Consider the following 19,015-nt stretch of genomic DNA (forward strand, 5'->3'; position numbering starts at 1 on the left):
AGGAAAATGTAACTGGTTTGATTAGTAAATTTGAAGATGACAAAGGTTGGTGGATTTGCAGGTAGTGACGTGAACATCAGAGGATACAGCAGGATATAGATCAGCTGGAGACTTGGGCGGAGAGATGGCAGATGGAGTTTAAAATCGGACAAATGGAAGGTAATGCATTTTGAACATAGAACATTACAGCACAATACAGGCCCTTGGGCCCTCAATGTTGTGCCAAGCTTTGTCCAAAACCAAGATCAAGCTATCCTACTCCCTATCATTCTGGTGTGCTCCAAGTGCCTATCCAATAACCATTGGAAAGTTCCTAAAGTGTCCGACTCCATTATCACAGGAGGCAGTCCATTCCACACTCCAACCACTGAGTAAAGAACCTACCTCAGACATCCCTCCTATATCTCCCACCATGAACCTTATAGTTATGCCCCCTAGTAACAGTTACATCCACCTGAGGAAATAGTGTCTGAACGTCCACTCTATCTGTCCCCCGATCATCTTATAAACCTCTATTACGTCACCTCTCATCCTGTTCCCCTCCAAAGTGAAAAGCCCCAGCTCCTTCAACCTTTTCTCATAAGACCTACCCTCCAAACCAGGCAGCATCCTGGTAAATCTCCTCCATCCTCTCTCCAATGCTTCAACATCCTTCTTGTAGTGAGGTGACCAGAACTGCACACAATATTCCAAATGAGGTCTCACCAAGGTCCCATATAGTTGCAGCATAACCCCACGACTCCTAAACTCAAACCCCCTGTTAATAAATGTGAACACACTATAAGTCTTCTTCACGGCTTTATCCACTTGAGTGGCAACCTTCAGAGATCTGTGGATATGAACCCCAAGATCTTTCTGTTCCTCCACATTCCTCAGAACTATGCCGTTGACCCTGTAATCCACATTCAAGTTTGTCCTAGCAAAATGAATCACCTCGCACTTATCAGGGTTGAACTCCATCTACCACTTTTCTGCCCAGCTTTGCATCTTATCAATGTCTCTTTGCAGCCTACAACAGCTCTCTACGTCATCCACTACTCCAATCTTGGTGTCATCAGCAAATTTTCTAACCCACCCTTCAGCCCCTTCTTAGAACATAGAACATAGAACATAGGGCTAGATGGCCTACTCCTTCTCCTATTTCTTATGTTCTTATGTTCTTATCGTCCAGTTAAATGGCAACCTGTAGTCATCCCTGTAGGATGCTTTCCATGGTTCTCTGGAATATGGCACAAGCTGATGATACCCAGAATGGTAATCTTTTATACTGGAAGAGGCCTTTCAGCGTGTTTATTGTAGCAAATTTTTGCTAATCTTCATCCAGCTGTAGTGGTGGGTATGCCTGGTTCATGTCCAGTTTTGTAACTAGGAGTCCCCCTGCTCACTTTGCATAAAGATCCTCGATCCGTGGGATTGGGTATTTATCCAGCCGAGTGTAATGATTTATCATCTATTTGAAATCGCTACAAAAATGCACCAAGCCGTCCGGCTTCAACATAGGTACCACGGGTGCTGTCTATCTGAAAACTGGACCAGTTTTATTATTTCTTCGTGCTGCAATCTTTTCAGTTGTGTCAACCTTTTCCCTTAACGCAAATGGTACCTGGTAGGGCTTTGCAAAACTTTGGGACTGCCTCCTGGTTGACATGCAATTTTCTTTTAACTCCTTTGATTGTTCCAAGGTCTTCCCGAAAAACCTCCAATACTTGCTCACAACTTCACTCGGGTGACCATTTTCCATATATTTGCCCAATCCAGCTGGATCTTTTTAACCAATTTCACCTTAATAGGCTCAGTCCTGAAACTTTCACTGCTATCAGTGGTAGCCTAACTAGTTGTTTCCCGTAGCACATGAGTTGTATCCATCACTTTCAGTTGTTCCCCTGTATAAATCCTCAGCTTTGCCAAAGTCTTGGTCAGGGCTAAGGATTGGAGTCCAGTGCGTATCTTGTTAAACACTGTTTCCCTGTAATTGGTACGACTGTGCCTGTGTCAACCTCCATTAAAATTGGACATCCATTCAGTCTCACTGACAATTTGATGGGTTCTGATTTTGTCATCGTTATGCAAAGTAGCTGTTCCTCATTGGAGAGCTTCCAGGTTGTGCATTCTCCTGTCCCTTGGCCGATGTGTTCTTCTTGGAAATGTTGGTTTCGGAACCTTGCCTTTCTTCTACTCCTCCTGACACTGGCAACCATTGTAATGTCGTGTTGGGCGGAGCTCTGCAGGGACTGTTGTCACTCTGGGCTTAATCCAGCCTTGTCTAGGGGTGGTTCTTTAGGCGGACCTGGGCTCCCTCATATCCGAATCCTTCTGAAGGACTGCTATATAGTAGTCTGCCCTGTAGTGGTAGTAGCACTAGTATTGAGTTCCACCTCCATGGGGATACCCTGTCGCTCATGTGCTCCGCTTGCCACTTTTTCTAAAGACAAAGCCAGCTGTAATGCCTGTTTACAATCCAGCTGGGCGTCCACCAACATGCATTTCTACACAGGCATATCATTGATTCTGCACACCAACTGGTCTTGGAGTGTCTCATTTAATGTCAACCCGAATTCACAAGCCTCTGCCAAACATCTTAATCTTGTCAGAAAACTGGTGATTGACTCCCTCACTTCTCAGAATGTGGAGTAAAACGGGTAGCTTCGCAGAATCAGATGGCTCAGGGTCGTAATATTCTTGTACTAAGTCTGACAACTCCTAGAAGGATTTTGTGTCCACTGTCTGCAGGCAAGTTAAACTGCGCACAATAGCAAAAGCTGCTGGTCCACAAGCAGTCAGCAGGTTAGCCTTTTGCTTCTCATCTGAGACAATATTGTTTGCCCTGAAGAAATACGTCATTATTTCTACATATTGGGCCGAGTCCTCCACTGTGGGGTCAAAACAGTCCAACTTCCCAAAAAGTGGCATGTTTCTCCAACAATGGCTTACCCTCAATATGTATAGTGGTTAAGCAAGTTCTTTCAGGTTAGTCATTTTTCCTCATCGCCACTGAAATAACTCCATGGAGGTGAAGGTCTCGTCACCAGTGTTTCTTTCATTTACAAGAATATCATACAACAGAGCTTTATCTCCCTCTTGCTTCCTGCCTCAGCAGACAAAGAGACTGACATGCCTGCTTTAAATAGGGAGAATGAGGCTTCCTGACTGGACCATCAATTAGGACTCATCAGGGAGTTCATACTCTAGCAGGCCAACGTCATTAACCTGACTGACATCATCACACCTAGAGAAGTCCAGGAGGCTGATTCAGTAGGTCAGTGATGGGGAGGATGGAGGGTCACAGGGCTGACCAGGATCGGGTTGGCCAGCAATTGGGAGACCAGCAATGCGGGGCCACTGCGCAGGCACAGATTGGCACATGCACAGTAGCCCACTCAGCGCTACGCTGCTGGCCTCTCAAGCGGGAATAGGCCTCGCCCCCTGAATTTCAGAGTGAATCTCGCTAGGACACTCTGCAGTGCTCAGAGCGTGGGAGATTCATTCTGAAAATCCCACTTAAAAAAACCAACGGGAGTTACTCCCCTTCTCATGTGAATTGTGGACTTAGAATTTTTTTGGGAGAATCCCGGCCTTGGTCTTTCCATTTTAGAAGACGCTTAAGAGTACCTTACCATCATGTTTTGTATATTTGTTATGTTTTAAGTTTTATTTTGTATGGTTGTGTCTGGGTGACAAAATATACACATGGAAGTGTTTTTGCATATGTGAAAAGCAGAAGACTGATGTCAGCTGCAGCTACCTTTAAGTTTTTTTTATTTTCAGAAAAATTCTGACATTCTAAAAAGTCCACAAGGAATATCCATTGTGCGAATGTACAACAAAGTCGCTTATGTACTGGTAAAATTTGAAGTGATGCATCATAAGGCATGGACAAAAGAAATCTCAGCTATGCAATACTGTAAGTACATGATTAATTTTAACAAAAAGATGCTACTAACATAAGAACATAAGAAATAGGAGCAGGAGTAGGCCATCTAGCCCTTCGAGCCTGCCCCGCCATTCAATAAGATCATGGCTGATCTGTCGTGGCTCAGTTCCACTTTCCCGCCCTCTCCCCATAACCCTTAATCCCCTCTCTTATCAAGAACCCATCAACCCGCTTCTTAAAAATATTTAGCGAGGCAGCCTCCACCACTTCAACGGGCAGAGAATTCCAGAGATTCACCACCCTTTGAGTGAAGAAGTTCCTCCTCAACTCCGTTCTAAACCGCCTCCCCTTTATCTTGAGGCTGTGCCCCCTAGTCCTACTGTCTTTTTTGAGCGGGAAGAGTCTCTCCACCTCTATCCTATCCATCCCATTCATCATCTTATACGTCTCAATGAGATCTCCCCTCATTCTTCTAAACTCTAACGAGTACAAGCCTAGTTTATTCAGCCTCTCCTCATAGCTCAACCCCCTCAACTCCGGTATCAGCCTAGTAAACCTCCTCTGCACTCCCTCCAGGGCCAAAATATCCTTGCGCAGGTGCGGCGCCCAAAACTGCACACAGTACTCCAGCTGCGGCCTCACCAATGCCCTATACAGCTGCAGCAAGACCTCCCTACTTTTATATTCAATCCCCCTCGCGATGAAGGCCAGCATCCCATTCGCCTTCCTGACCACCTGCTGCACCTGCAAGCTGGGTTTTTGCGACTCATGCACAAGGACCCCGAGGTCCCTCTGCACCGTCGCCTGCTGCAGTTTTTCGCCACGTAAGTAATAGTCCTTCCTACCATTCTTCCTACCAAAGTGGACCACCTCACACTTGCCAACATTAAATTCCATTTGCCATTTCCTGGCCCATTCACCCAGCCTATCTAGATCCTTCTGCAGACTCTCCACACCCTCCGCACAATTTGCCTTTCCCCCAATCTTGGTGTCATCAGCAAATTTCGACACCCTGCACTCGGTTCCCTCCTCCAGATCGTCTATATAAATGGTAAATAGCTGAGGCCCCAGCACCGACCCCTGGGGCACCCCACTAGTCACCAACCGCCAATCCGAATAGCACCCATTGACCCCCACTCTCTGCCTCCTATTTGACAACCAATCCTCTATCCACGCTAACACCCTACCCCCATGTCCCCTGACCTTCTGCAATAACCTCTTGTGAGGTACCTTGTCAAACGCCTTCTGAAAATCCAGAAAGACCACATCCACCGGCTCTCCTCTATCCACTGCCCTAGACACATCCTCATAGAACTCCAGTAAATTTGTCAGACACGACTTCCCTTTAATGAAACCGTGTTGCGTCTGCCCTATCAAGCAATTCCCTTCAAGATGCCTCGCAATTTCCTCCTTAATGACGGATTCTAACATTTTACCTACCACAGACGTTAAACTAACCGGCCTATAATTCCCCGCCTTTTGCCTGGCACCCTTCTTAAACAACGGTGTAACATTAGCCGTTTTCCAATCTTCCGGCACTTCCCCGGAATCCAGCGACGTCTGGAAAATAACCACCAAGGCATCCACTATAACCTCTGCCATTTCTTTCAGAACCCTCGGATGCATTCCATCCGGTCCTGGGGACTTGTCCACAATCAGCCCCTCCAGTCTGTCGAGCACCACCTCTCTAGTAACAGTAATGTCATTAAGACCCTCCAGTCCTACCACCTTTCCATCGCTAACACCCGGCAAATTATTCACGTCCTCCTCCGTGAAGACAGAAACAAAAAAGTTATTCAATACCTTAGCCATATCCCCATCCCCTACCACTAGCTCCCCTTTCTCATCCTCTAAAGGACCAACGTTCACCCTAGCCAGCCTCTTCCTTTTTATATATTTATAAAAACTCTTGCTATCCTTTTTTATATTAAGCGCTAGCCCAGCTTCATAGCTTCTCCTACCCTCCTTTATCAACTTCTTTGTCAATCTTTGTTGACATTTAAACCTTTCCCAATCCTCTTCTCGCCCACTGCTCTTAGCTACTCTAAATTCCTCCGCTTTTAATTTAACACTTTCCTTCACCTCCTTCGTTATCCACGGCTTATTACCTCTCCTCCTACTGTCCTTTTTGACCATCGGAATAAATTTCTGCTGAGCACCAAGAAAGATCTCCTTAAAGATCCTCCACTGCTCCTCAGCAGACCTACCTTCCAACGCGCTCCCCCAGTCCACATTCGCCAATTCTTCTCTCATCCTACCATACTCCCCTCTATTCAAACAAAGGACGCGTGTCCGGGAACCCACTTTCTCCTCCTCCATCTGCAACAGAAACTCCACCATGCAATGATCACTCTCTCCAAGAGGATCCTTCACCGCAAGGTCCCTAATTCTACCCGCCTCATTACATAGCACCAGATCCAAGATAGCTCGCTCCCTCGTCGGCTCCAACACACACTGTTCAAGGAAATTATCCCGGCAGCATTCCAAGAACTCCTCCTCGAGCCCACCTCGTCCAACATGGGTCGACCAATCAATATGCAGATTGAAATCTCCCATAACTACTGCCGTCCCATTCCTGCACGTCGCACTTATTTGCGCGTTAACAGCCCGCCCCACCTCCAGATCATTATTCGGGGGCCTATAGACGACACCCACCAGCGTCTTCCTCCCTTTGCTGTTCCTAATCTCCACCCACAACGATTCCACTTTCTGCCCTTTGGCTCCGATATCATCCCTTGCTACCACCTTGATACTATCCTTAATCAGCAGAGCTACGCCACCCCCTCTTTCCTCCTGCCTATCCTTCCTAAACACTTGATAGCCCTGTACATTCATCTCCCAGTCCCTGTCACCTTGCAGCCACGTCTCTGTAATGGCCACCAGATCGTATCCATTTGTGTCGATCTGCGCCACCAGCTCATCCACTTTATTCCGAATGCTTCGTGCATTCAGATAAAGCGCTTTCATCCCAGCCTTCACCTGGACCCTATTTGCCGTAACGCCACCAATTGGGACATCCTCGGCCTCTTCCCTTACCTGTACCCTATCCTTAACTTTAGACCTCGTAGCGTCACCTACCCTCGCACCCTCCCCCCCCCTAATTAGTTTAAAGCCCTGTCTACAGTCCTCTTTACTCGATTCGCCAACACTCTGGTCCCAGCACGGTTCAGACCCACCCCATCCCGCCCGAACAAGTCCCACCTACCCCAATACTGGTGCCAATGCCCCATAAATTCGAACCCATTCCTCCCACACCAATCCCTGAGCCACCCATTCACTTCCTTTATCCTGTCAACCCTACGCCCGTCTGCACTCAGTTCAGGCAGTAGCCCAGAGACGACCACCTTGTCGGTTCTACTTTTTAATTCCATTCCCAGCTTTTCATACTCCCTCCCCAGATCCTCAGTCCGCACTTTGCCTACGTCGCCGGCACCCACATGTACTACAACGACCGGGTTCTCACCCTCCCACTCCAGGTTCCTCTGCAGCCCAGCTGCGACATCCTGTACCCGAGCACCAGGCAGACAACACACCCTTCTGTGCACTTTGTCATTGTGACAAAGGACAGTGTCAATACCCTTCACCCCACTATCCCCAATCACTACTACGTTCCTTTTCCCCTTCTCTTTGCCTATGTCCTGCTGCATCACTGTACCGTGTGCAGTTTGCTCACCAACCTCACCTGCCTCGTCCTCTTCCAGACTGGAAGCAAGAACCTCAAACCTGTTATGCAGATTAAGAGGCTGAGGCCTCCGCTCCTCACCCCCCTTCCTCCTCCCAGCAGCCCCCTTTTGTCCCTGACCCTTAGATTTAGCCAGTCTAGCAGGGGTGGATGTCACTTGCACCCCATTGACAATGGCACCCTCTCTCCCCCTGATGAGCCTCAGTGTCTGTAGCTCAGAGGCCAGCTCATCCACCTTGAGCTGGAGCTCCTCCAGCAACCTGCACTTACTGCAGACATGGTCACTGGGAAGGACCCTGGGGTCCACCAGTTCCCACATCATACAGAAACCGCACATCACATGCCCCTCCATTATTCACTGTAATTTTTTATGGGGAAAAAAATTTTTTTCCTTGTTTCCTGCTGTAGTAGTTTTGAAAAAAAATTTTTTTCCTTGTTTTTTCAAACAAACTCACCTGGCCTTTTTCCTCCAAGCCCTTTTTGATATTAAGCCCTATTAACTCACTCTGCTTCCCACTCACTCCGCTGCCCGCTCAGACGCTGCCCGCTGTCTACACCAGGCCTCCTTTTAAATCTGGCGCTGATTTAAAGCAGGCTGGTCCACAAATGCCTTTTAACCACTCCTTCAGAATTCTTAAAGCAGTAAATACAATAAATAAATGCTTTAAACAGTTCTACAAAGAGTAAAGTGCTTTAAACTTATTTTAAACAGGTTTTTAACAGGTAAAATCTTAGCTCTCTCTCTCTGCTTCAGCAAACAATGGACTATATTCTGGTAAACTGTGAAGTAACTTTTGCAAATGAGCAGTTTTTGATGCTAGGACTAATGTGACAGGCGTGAGTTCTGGAAATTTCGTAGTGCGGGTTATTTTACCTGACATTATTTGTATTTGTTAACATTAATAAAATCTATCCAGTATTTTGTGATACAAATCTAATTTAGTATTCAGGCTCAAATATGGCACATGCTCTTGGTGTTCACAAATCCACCTGTACTTTTTGTGTTTGATTCATCATGTGAGATGCAGCTAATTTTCTTAATCGAATGAGACCATAACATCTGGTGGATTGGCAATCAAGTCAGATTGCCACTTCACGCGTAATATCTTTCCTTGAAATACAGGTGATCCTAGCTTGCCTAACTTTCTGACTAAAGCCGGGCAAGAACCGTAAAGTGCAGCGTAACTCCTGGGGACTACCATTCCGAAGTCAAACCACAGCCCGGCAGAGACCCCCAATGCCTGACCGCCAGGACCTGACTTGCCAAAGCAGAAACAGCACCCATGACAACAAATCCTCCATCCACACACCAACCAAAGTGAAGAGCCTCACTGGATGTATCAATATGTCAACATCTTCATGCACAGGTTCAAACAAGACCTCTTCACCGCACAGGACCTTCAACCGATGCTATACATTAGATATATCAATGACACTTTCTTCCTTTAGACTCGTGGTGAGCAATCACTGAAACAACTATATGATGACATCAACAAGGACTCGCCAACTTTAAGGGCGTTCAAATGGTCAGTGGATACGCATATGGATAACATTGGAATAGTTTAGGTTAGAGGGTCATTAGATTGGTTCCCCTGGTAGGCACAACATTGAGGGCCAAAGGGCCTGTACTGTGCTGTAATGTTCTATGTTCTATGTATCTACAAATTTGATACCGCATACTACACATACCAATTCCCAGGCCCGAACAGAAGCAGCCACTCCAGGGTTTGAGAGAAATGTGCAGGTGTGCAGATGAAATTGAAACAATGTGTCTCAAGGTCCCTCTTCCCAAACTACTCCTGGCAAATGTCCAACCTCTTAAAAACAAGCTAGATGAACTTAAAACTAAACTTACTTTTCAAAGGGAGCTGAGGGACTGTTGTGTGCTCTGTTTCATGGAGACAAGGCTCACTCCTGCTTCACTGGACTGCGCCCTACATCCAGACAGTTACTCATTCCATTGAATGGACTGTAAAACAGTCTCAAGTTAGGGGGCATGGAGTTGGGGGTAAGGTGTTAGCGTGGATAGAGGATTGGTTGTCTAATAAGAGGCAGAGAGTTGGTATCAATGGTGCTATTCTGATTGGCGGTTGGTGACTAGTGGAGTGCCGCAGGGATCGATGCTGGGGCCTCAGCGATTTACCATTTATATAGATGATCTGGAGGAGGGGGCTGAGTGTAGGGTGACGAAATTTGCTGATGACACAAAGATGAGTGGAAAAGCAAATTGTGCGGAGGGTGTGGAAAGTCTGCAGAGGGATCTGGATAGGCTGAGCGAGTGGGCAAGGACCTGGCAGATGGAGTATAATGTTAGCAAGTGTGAGGTTATCCACTTTGGCAGAAATAATAGTAGGAGGGATTACTATTTAAAGGGCGAAAAGCTGCAGCAAGCTACGGTGCAGAGGGACCTGGGGGTCCTTGTGCATGAGTCGCAAAAACCCAGTCTGCAGGTGCAGCAGGTGATCAAGAAGGCGAATGAGATGCTGGCCTTTATAGCGAGGGGGATAGAATATAAAAGCAGGGAGGTCTTGCTGCAACTGTACAGGGCACTGGTGAGGCTGCAGCTGGAGCACTGTGTGCAGTTTTGGTCGCCGCACTTGCGCAAGGATATTTTGGCCTTGGAGGGAGTGCAGAGGAGGTTCACTAGGCTAATACCGGAGATGAGGGGGTTAGACTATGAAGAGAGACTAAATAGACTGGGTCTGTACTCGTTGGAGTGTCGAAGGATGAGGGGGGATCTTATAGAGACGTATAAGATAATGAAAGGGATGGATAGGGCAGAGGTAGAGAGATTCTTCCTGCTCAGAAAGGACAGCAGGACTAGAGGGCACAGCCTCAAGATAAGAGGGGGGGACAGTTTAGAACGGAGTTGAGGAAGAACTTCTTCACTCAAAGGGTGGTGAATCTCTGGAATTCTCTGCCTGTTGAAGTGGTGGAGGCTACCTCGCTAAATGTATTTAAGACACGGGTAAATAGGTTTTTGACAGACAGGGGAATTAAGGGTTATGGGGAGAAAGCGGGAAAGTGGAACTGAGCCACTTCAGATCAGCCATGATCTTATTGAATGGCGGGGCAGACTCGAAGGGCTAGATGGCCTACTCCTGCTCCTATTTCTTATGTTCTTATGTTCAAGGCTTGGAGAGGTGGGGTCTGCCTTCTAATCAACTTCTTGATGCTCAGACTTGGCAACACCAATGGGTTTCAGCTCCCCGGACCTAGAGAACTTGATGCTGAAATGCCGCAGCAACTACCTATGCAGGAGTTCACCTGTTGCTGTGACAGCAATCTACATCCCACTTCATGTGGATGTTTAGACCATACTAGATGAAATATATGCCACAACAAAAAGCCTTGAGACAAAATATTCCAAGGCCTTGTTCATCATGGCCAGGGACTTCAATGAGGCCAAGCTCAAGAGTGTCCGATCAAAATATTATCAGCATGTCTCCTGTTCCACCAGAGGCCCAAACATCCTCGACCAGTTCAACTCAAACTTCCATTATGTCTACCGCTCTATTGCTAGTCCGTATTTTGGTAAAATCAGACCACAAGGCTATATTTCTGCTCTCGGTTTTCAAGCAAAAACTGAAGTGGGAGAATCTGATAAAGAAAGTTGTGATATGTTGGTCTGAGGAAATGGATGATCTCGTATGGGACTGCTTCAAGTCAGTACACTGGTCAATATTTGAAAACTCAGCAACAAACCTCAATGAGTATGTCATTACAGTAACAGACTTCATTAGTAAATGCTAGAACACTGTATGCCAAAAAAGCAAATCTGTGTGTTCCCCAACCAGAAACCATGAATGAACAGGGATATCCACAGCTGACTGAAGTCCAGGTCTGAGGCATTCAAGTTTGACCCTGACCTCAAAGATTCATACAGTCATAGAGGTTTGCAGCGTGGAAGCAGGCCCTTCAGCCCAACTTGTCCATGCCTCCCCTTTTTTAACCCCTAAGCTAGTCCCAATTGGTCCACATCCCTTTATACGCACCTTACCCATGTAACTGTCTAAATGCATTTTAAAAGACACAATTGTACCTGCCTCTACTTCTACCTCTGGCAGCTTGTTCCAGACACTCACCACCCTCTGTGTGAAAGAATTACCCCTCTGGACACTTTTGTATCTCTCCCCTCTCACCTTAAACCCATGACCTCTAGTTTTAGACTCAGCCAACTTTGAGAAGAGATATTGACTATCTATCTGATCTATGTCCCCCATTATTTTGTAGACCTCTTTAAGGTCACCCCTCAGCCTTCTACGCTCCAGAGAAATAAATCCCAATCTATCAAGCTTCTCCTTATAACTCAAACCATCAAGTCCCGGTAACATCCTAGTAAATCCCTTTTGCGCTCTTTCTAGTTTAATAATATCCTTTCTGTAATAGGGTGACCAGAACTGTATACAGTATTCCGAGTGTGGCGTTACCAATGTCTTGTACAACTTCAACAAGACGTCCCAACTCCTGTATTCAGCGTTTTGCCTAATGAAACCAAGCATGCTGAATGCCTTCTTCACCACTCTGTCCACCCGTGACTCCACTTTCAAGAAGCTATGAACCTGTACCCCTAGATCTCTTTGTTCTGTAACTCTCCCCAGCGCCCTACCATTAACTGTGTAAGTCATGCCCTAATTCGGTATACCCAAATGCATCAACTTGCAATTATCTAAATTAAACTCCATCTGCCATTCGTCAGCCCACTGGCCCAATTGGTCAAGATGCCATTGCAATCCGAGACAACCTTCTTCACTGTCCACTTTGCCACCAATCTTGGTGTCATCTGCAAGCTTACTAACCATGCCTCCTATATTCGCAACTAAATCATTAATATAAATGACAAATAACAGTGGACCCAGCACTGATCCCTGAGGCACACTGCTGGTCACAGGTCTCCAGTTTGAAAAACAACGCTCTACAACCACTCACTGGCCCAATTGATCAACATCCGATTTCAATCCTAGATAACCTTCTCCATTGTCCACTATGCCACCAATCTCGGTGTCATCTGCAAACTTACTAACCATGCCTAGCACCTTCCAAGCGTTCCAGTTTAATGGGACAAACAAGGACAGTAATTCAATCACTTTTTATTTAACACTTCTAGTATCAACTTAAACATAAACAGCTGCAACTCATTAACTCTTTACTGAGCTTTAACTTTTAAACTACACTTTAACTTTATCTGAACGTTAACTTTAACTATTTAACTGAAAATTGATACCACCAAGTTTAGGAAAATCTTGGCCAAGAAATACCCTCGATATAGAATCTACCTTCCTGTTGTCTCTGAATGGTCAAATAGAACATAGAACATAGAATAATACAGCACAAACAGGTCCTTTGGCCCACAAGTTTTGCCAATCATATCCCTACCTTCCAGGCCTTTCTATAACCCTCAGTCCCATTAAATCCCATGTACTCATCCATAAGAACATAAGAAATAGGAGCAGGAGTAGGCCATCTAGCCCTTCGAGCCTGCCCCGCCATTCAATAAGATCATGGCTGATCTGTCGCTGCTCAGTTCCACTTTCCCGCCCTCTCCCCATAACCCTTAATCCCCTCTCTTATGAAAAACCCATCAACCCGCGTCTTAAAAATATTTAGCGAGGCAGCCTCCACCACTTCAACGGGCAGAGAATTCCAGAGATTCACCACCCTTTGAGTGAAGAAGTTCCTCCTCAACTCCGTTCTAAACCGCCCCCCTTTTATCTTGAGGCTGTGCCCCCTAGTCCTACTGTCTTTTTTGAGCGGGAAGAGTCTCTCCACCTCTATCCTATCCATCCCATTCATCATCTTATACGTCTCAATGAGATCTCCCCTCATTCTTCTAAACTCTAACGAGTACAAGCCCAGTTTATTCAGCCTCTCCTCATAGCTCAAGCCCCTCAACTCCGGTATCAGCCTAGTAAACCTCCTCTGCACTCCCTCCAAGGCCAAAATATCTTTGCGCAGGTGCGGCGCCCAAAACTGCACACAGTACTCCAGCTGCGGCCTCACCAATGCCCTATACAGCTGCAGCAAGACCTCCCTACTTTTATATTCAATCCCCCTCGCTATGAAGGCCAGCATCCCATTCGCCTTCCTGACCACCTGCTGCACGTGCAAGCTGGGTCTTAAAAGACCCTAGCGAGTTCGCCTCCACCACCACCGACGGCAGCCGATTTCACTCACTCACCACCCTCTGAGTGAAAAACTTACCCCTGACATCTCCTCTGTACTTGCTTCCCAGCACCTTAAACCTGTGTCTTCTCGTAGTGACCATTTCAGCCCTGGGAAATAGCCTCTGAGAATCCACCCTATCTATACCTCTCAACATCTTATAAACCTCTATCAGGTCACCTCTCATCCTTCGCCTCCCCAGGTAGAAAAGACCTAGCTCCCTCAACCTATCCTCAGAAGGCATGCCTCCCAATCCAGGCAACATCCTTGTAAATCTCCTCTGCACCATCTCAATAGCTTCCACATCCTTCTTGTAGTGAGGCAACCAGAACTGCACACAGTACTCCAAGTGGGGTCTGACAAGGGTCTTATCTCCTGACTCCTAAACTCAATCCCTGATTAATGAAGGCTCGTACACCATATGCCTTCTTGACCACATCCTCCACCTGCGAGGCCGATTTAAGAGTCCCATGGACCCGGACCCCAAGGTGCTTCTGATCCTCTACACTGCTAAGAGTCCTACCCTTGATATTATACTCCTTCATCTCAATGGACCTGCCAAAATGGACCACACTACACATTTATCTGCGTTGAAGTCCATCTGCCACTTCTCCGCTCAGTCTTGCTTCGTATCTATGTCTCGCTGCAACTTCTGACATCCCTCCAGACTATCCACAACACCACCAACGTTCGTGTCATCGACAAGCTCACCAACACGTCCCTCCACTTCCTCATCCAGGTCATTTATGAAAATGACAAACAGCAAGGGTCGCAGAACAGATCCCTGGGGCACTCCACTGGTGACCGACCTCCATGCAGAAAATGACCCATCCACAACCACTCTCTGTCGTCCGCAGGCAAGCCAGTTCTGGATCCACAAAGCAACAGCCCCTTGGATCCCATGCCCATTCACTTTCTCAAGAAGTCTTGCATGGGGATCCTTATCAAAAACCTTGCTGAAGTCCATATGAAGCACATCCACCGCTCTTCCTTCGTCACTGTGTTTCGTCATATTTTCAAAGAACTCAAGTAGGCTCGTAAGGCATGACCTGCCCTTGACAAAGCTGTGCTGACTACTTTTGATCATTCTCTGAGAGTTATTGCTGCTGAACAAAGAACTCATGTCTTTTATCCACAATTCTCCACTGCTTCCAGAAGATTCTCTGTCATCCAGCCAACTATGTAACCAGAAATCGATCACATGGCTCAAACATCCAGTGAACCTACTTTTGGACAAGGTCATGATGCTTAGCTCATTTTACATGTCCCATACATAGCAGTCATAAAAATCAGAGCCACAGTGTCTCAATTACTGTAAACAATGTCCCTGATCTGACCAATGCAAGAAGCTTCAGATTACAGCTCCCAGACCAGAGCCTCTTTACAACCGGCATCTGGTTTTAATCTATAAGTTGACCAAAATTTCCAGCATGCTTCACTCTCAGCCAGAATAGCCATTTTCAAGCCATTATTGTTAAATCATTGTTGTAGTGTTCTTTCTCCATCCACATACTAAATTCTCATCAAAATCATTAATATAAATGACAAATAACAGTGGACCCAGCACTGATCCCTGAGGTACATATCATGGATGGGTGACCTATAAAAGAAATCCAGGTATGATCTACGTCAAACCAAAGATGCCAAGAGACAATAAGAGACCAAGCTAAAGTCCCAGCCTATACATACAGACCCCCATTGATTACAGCAAGGTCTGCACGACATCCAGGCTCCAGGATGAAGGCATTTAGAATTGCCGGCACCAATGCATGCCTCCTCAGTGAGCTGAATGCATTCTAACCCTGTTTTAAGTAAGAGATCAGTGAGAGGACGCCTTTCACCCCAGAAGCCTCGACCGAACCAGTATCCGAGGTCACCATTGAAGACATCAGATCCACCTTCTTGAAAGTTAACCCAAGGTTGGCTTGGATGGGGTATCCAGATACACACACAGACCCTGTGTGGACCAGCTGGTGAGCATAAGCGCAGATTTCTTTAAATTTTCCTTACACCAATATGAGATTCCTACTTCAAAAAGGCAACCATCATCCCTGTAACAAAGAAAAGCCAGCAGTGCACCTCAATGGCTATTGCTCGTGACTCTGACATCCACCATTATGAAGTACTTTGAAACATTAGTCATTGCATGCATCAATTCCAGTATCTCTGATTGCCTGGATCCATTATAGTTTACCTATCACTGCAACAGGTCCACAGCAGAAGCCATTTCCCTGGCCCTACACTTAACCCTGGAACACCTGGATAACAAAGACTTATGTCAGAATCCTATTTATTGACTGCAAGTCAGCCTTCAACACAGTAAGAAGTCTCACAACACCATGTTAAAGTCCAGCAGGTTTATTTGGTATCATGAGTTTTCGAAGCGCTGCTCCTTTATCAGGCGAATGAAGAGGTGGGTTCACAAACAGCATGTATATAGACAAAGTCTCAATTGCAACATTTTGGTTGGAATGCAAGTCTTTATAGGTAATCAAGTCTTTACAGGTACAGACAATGTGAGTGGAGAGAGGGATAATCACAGTTTAAAGAGGTGTGAATTGTCTTAAGTCAGAACAGTTAGTAGGATTTTGAAAGCCCAGGCCAAATGCTGGAGGTTACACGCAGTGTGACATGAACCCAAGATCCCAGTTGAGACCGTCCTCATGTGTGCGGAACTTTGTTATCAGTTTCCTTCGGGGAACATTCAGCAGTCAAGGCATTCAGCCTCCAATCTTTGGGTAAGCATTCTCCAAGGCGGTCTTCAAAATACACAGCAATGCAGAATCACTGAGCAGGAACAGAAATGCCTCCTCCCCATAACCTTTCAACCCATTACCAATCAAAAATGTCTAACTCCTCCTTAAATTTATTCACTGTCCCAGCATCTACCACATTCCACAGATTCACAATCCTTTGGGAAAAGTAGTTTCTCCTCAACTGTTTTAAAGTTGCTACCCCTTATTTTAAGACTATGACCTCTCATCCTAAAATGCTCCACCAGCGGAAGCATCGGGTCCACGTCTGCTTTATCCATGCCGTTTATCATCTTGAATAACTCAATTTGATCTCCCCTTATTCTTCTAAATTCCAGATAGTACAGGCCTAAACTGTTCAAACTCTCTTTATACAACAAACCCCTCATCTCTGGAATCAACCTAGTGAACCTTCTCTGAACTGCCTCCAAACTGCCATGACATCTTTCCTTATATACGGGTATTAGAACTGTGCACAATACTCCAGGTGCAACCTCACCAATGTCTTGTATAGTTACAACAATACTTCCTTACCTTTATATTTTATTCCTTTAGATATAAATGCCAACATTCCATTCACTTATTTTATTATCTGCCGTACCTGCATTTTTAGTTTTTTGTGACTCATGAATGAGGGCACCCAAATCCTTCTGCCTCGGAGCACCCTGAAGTCTCTCCCCATTTAGATCATAAATCACCTTCCCATTTTTTCGACCAAAATGAATGACATCACACTTATCCACGTTAAACTCCATCTGCCATATTTTCCATTTGTAAGTGTTAGCGTGAGTGGGCGAACACGACCACTATGGACTCAGGGTCAGGTTCAACAGCGGTACAGCTTTATTTTTATGCCGACGGAAGTGCAGTCAGGACATACAAACCGAACTGTCCCAAAAGCACTCTAAAGGCCCGCCGCAATGGGTTATACATGAACTTCGATACATTGTACAATTCAAATGCTAATGTTTTGTTTACAGTTCTGAAAGAAATGGCGGAGGTGATAGTGGATGCCTTGGTGGTTATTTTCCAGACGTCGCTGGATTCCGGGGAAGTGCTGGAAGATTGGAAAGCGGCTAATGTTACACCGTTGTTTAAGAAGGGTGCCAGGCAAAAGGCGGGGAATTATAGGCCGGTTAGTTTAACGTCTGTTGTAGGTAAAATGTTAGAATCCGTCATCAAGGAGGAAATAGCGAGGCATCTTGAGGGGAATTGCTTGATAGAGCAGACGCAGCATGGTTTTGTTAAGGGGAAGTCGTGTCTGACGAATTTACTGGAGTTCTATGAGGATGTGTCTAGGGCGGTGGATAGAGGAGACCCGGCGGATGTGGTCTTTCTTGATTTTCAGAAGGCGTTTGACAAGGTACCTCACAAGAGGTTATTGCAGAAGGTCAGGGGGCATGGAGTTGGGGGTAGGGTGTTAGCGTGGATAGAGGATTGGTTGTCAAATAGGAGGCAGAGAGTGGGGGTCAATGGGTGCTATTCGGATTGGCGGTTGGTGACTAGTGGAGTGCCTCAGGGGTCGGTGCTGGGGCCTCAGCTATTTACCATTTATATAGATGATCTGGAGGAGGGAACCAAGTTATGGTGTCGAAATTTGCTGATGACACCAAGATTGGAGGAACGGCAAATTGTGCGGAGGGTGTGGAGAGTCTGCAGAAGGATCTAGATAGGCTGGGCGAATGGGCCAGGAAATGGCAAATGGAATTTAATGTTGGCAAGTGCGAGGTGGTCCACTTTGGTAGGAATAATGGTAGGAAGGATTATTACTTACGTGGAGAAAAACTGCAGCAGGCGACGGTGCAGAGGGACCTCGGGTTCTTTGTGTATGAGTCGCAAAAACCCAGCTTGCAGGTGCAGCAGGTGGTCAGGAAGGCGAATGGGATGCTGGCCTTCATAGCGAGGGGGATTGAATATAAAAGTAGGGAGGTCTTGCTGCGGCTATATAGGGCATTGGTGAGGCCGCAGCTGGAGTACTGTGTGCAGTTTTGGGCGCCGTACTTACGCAAGGATATTTTGGCCTTGGAGGGAGTGCAGAGGAGGTTCACTAGGCTGATGCCGGAGTTGAGGGGGTTGAGCTATGAGGAGAGGCTGAATAAACTAGGCTTGTACTCGTTAGAGTTTAGAAGAATGAGGGGAGATCTCATTGAGACGTATAAGATGATGAATGGGATGGATAGGATAGAGGTGGAGAGACTCTTCCCGCTCAGAAAGGACAGTAGGACTAGGGGGCACAGCCTCAAGATAAAGGGGGGGCAGTTTAGAACGGAGTTGAGGAAGAACTTCTTCACTCAAAGGGTGGTGAACCTCTGGAATTCTCTGCCCGTTGAAGTGGTGGAGGCTACCTTGTTAAATATTTTTAAGTCGCGGGTTGATGGGTTTTTGATAAGAGAGGGGATTAAGGGTTATGGGGAGAGGGCGGGAATGTGGAACTGAGCCACGACAGATCAGCCATGATCTTATTGAATGGTGGGGCAGGCTCGAAGGGCCAGATGGCCTACTCCTGCTCCTATTTCTTATGTTCTTATGTATTCGACTCTGACCATC

At 46.3% G+C, this 19,015-nt stretch overlaps 1 protein-coding gene across 1 annotated transcript in view; it reads left to right on the top strand.

Moving 5' to 3' along the window:
• The window catches only part of LOC145345624 (dynein axonemal heavy chain 8-like), a gene marked incomplete at its 3' end in the record, with an annotated part of 1,250,971 nt that overhangs the window by 423,370 nt on the left and 808,586 nt on the right, over positions 1-19,015 (top strand). Inside the window, exon 17 of the mRNA XM_080193458.1 lies at positions 3,766-3,901. Within this exon, the coding sequence (XP_080049584.1) occupies positions 3,766-3,901 (136 nt within the window). The remainder of the gene's footprint in view (positions 1-3,765; positions 3,902-19,015) is intronic.

This window comes from Carcharhinus amblyrhynchos, chromosome 7 (assembly GCF_965287045.1).
Source record: "Carcharhinus amblyrhynchos chromosome 7, sCarAmb.v2.hapA, whole genome shotgun sequence".
Classification (NCBI taxonomy): domain Eukaryota; kingdom Metazoa; phylum Chordata; class Chondrichthyes; order Carcharhiniformes; family Carcharhinidae; genus Carcharhinus; species Carcharhinus amblyrhynchos.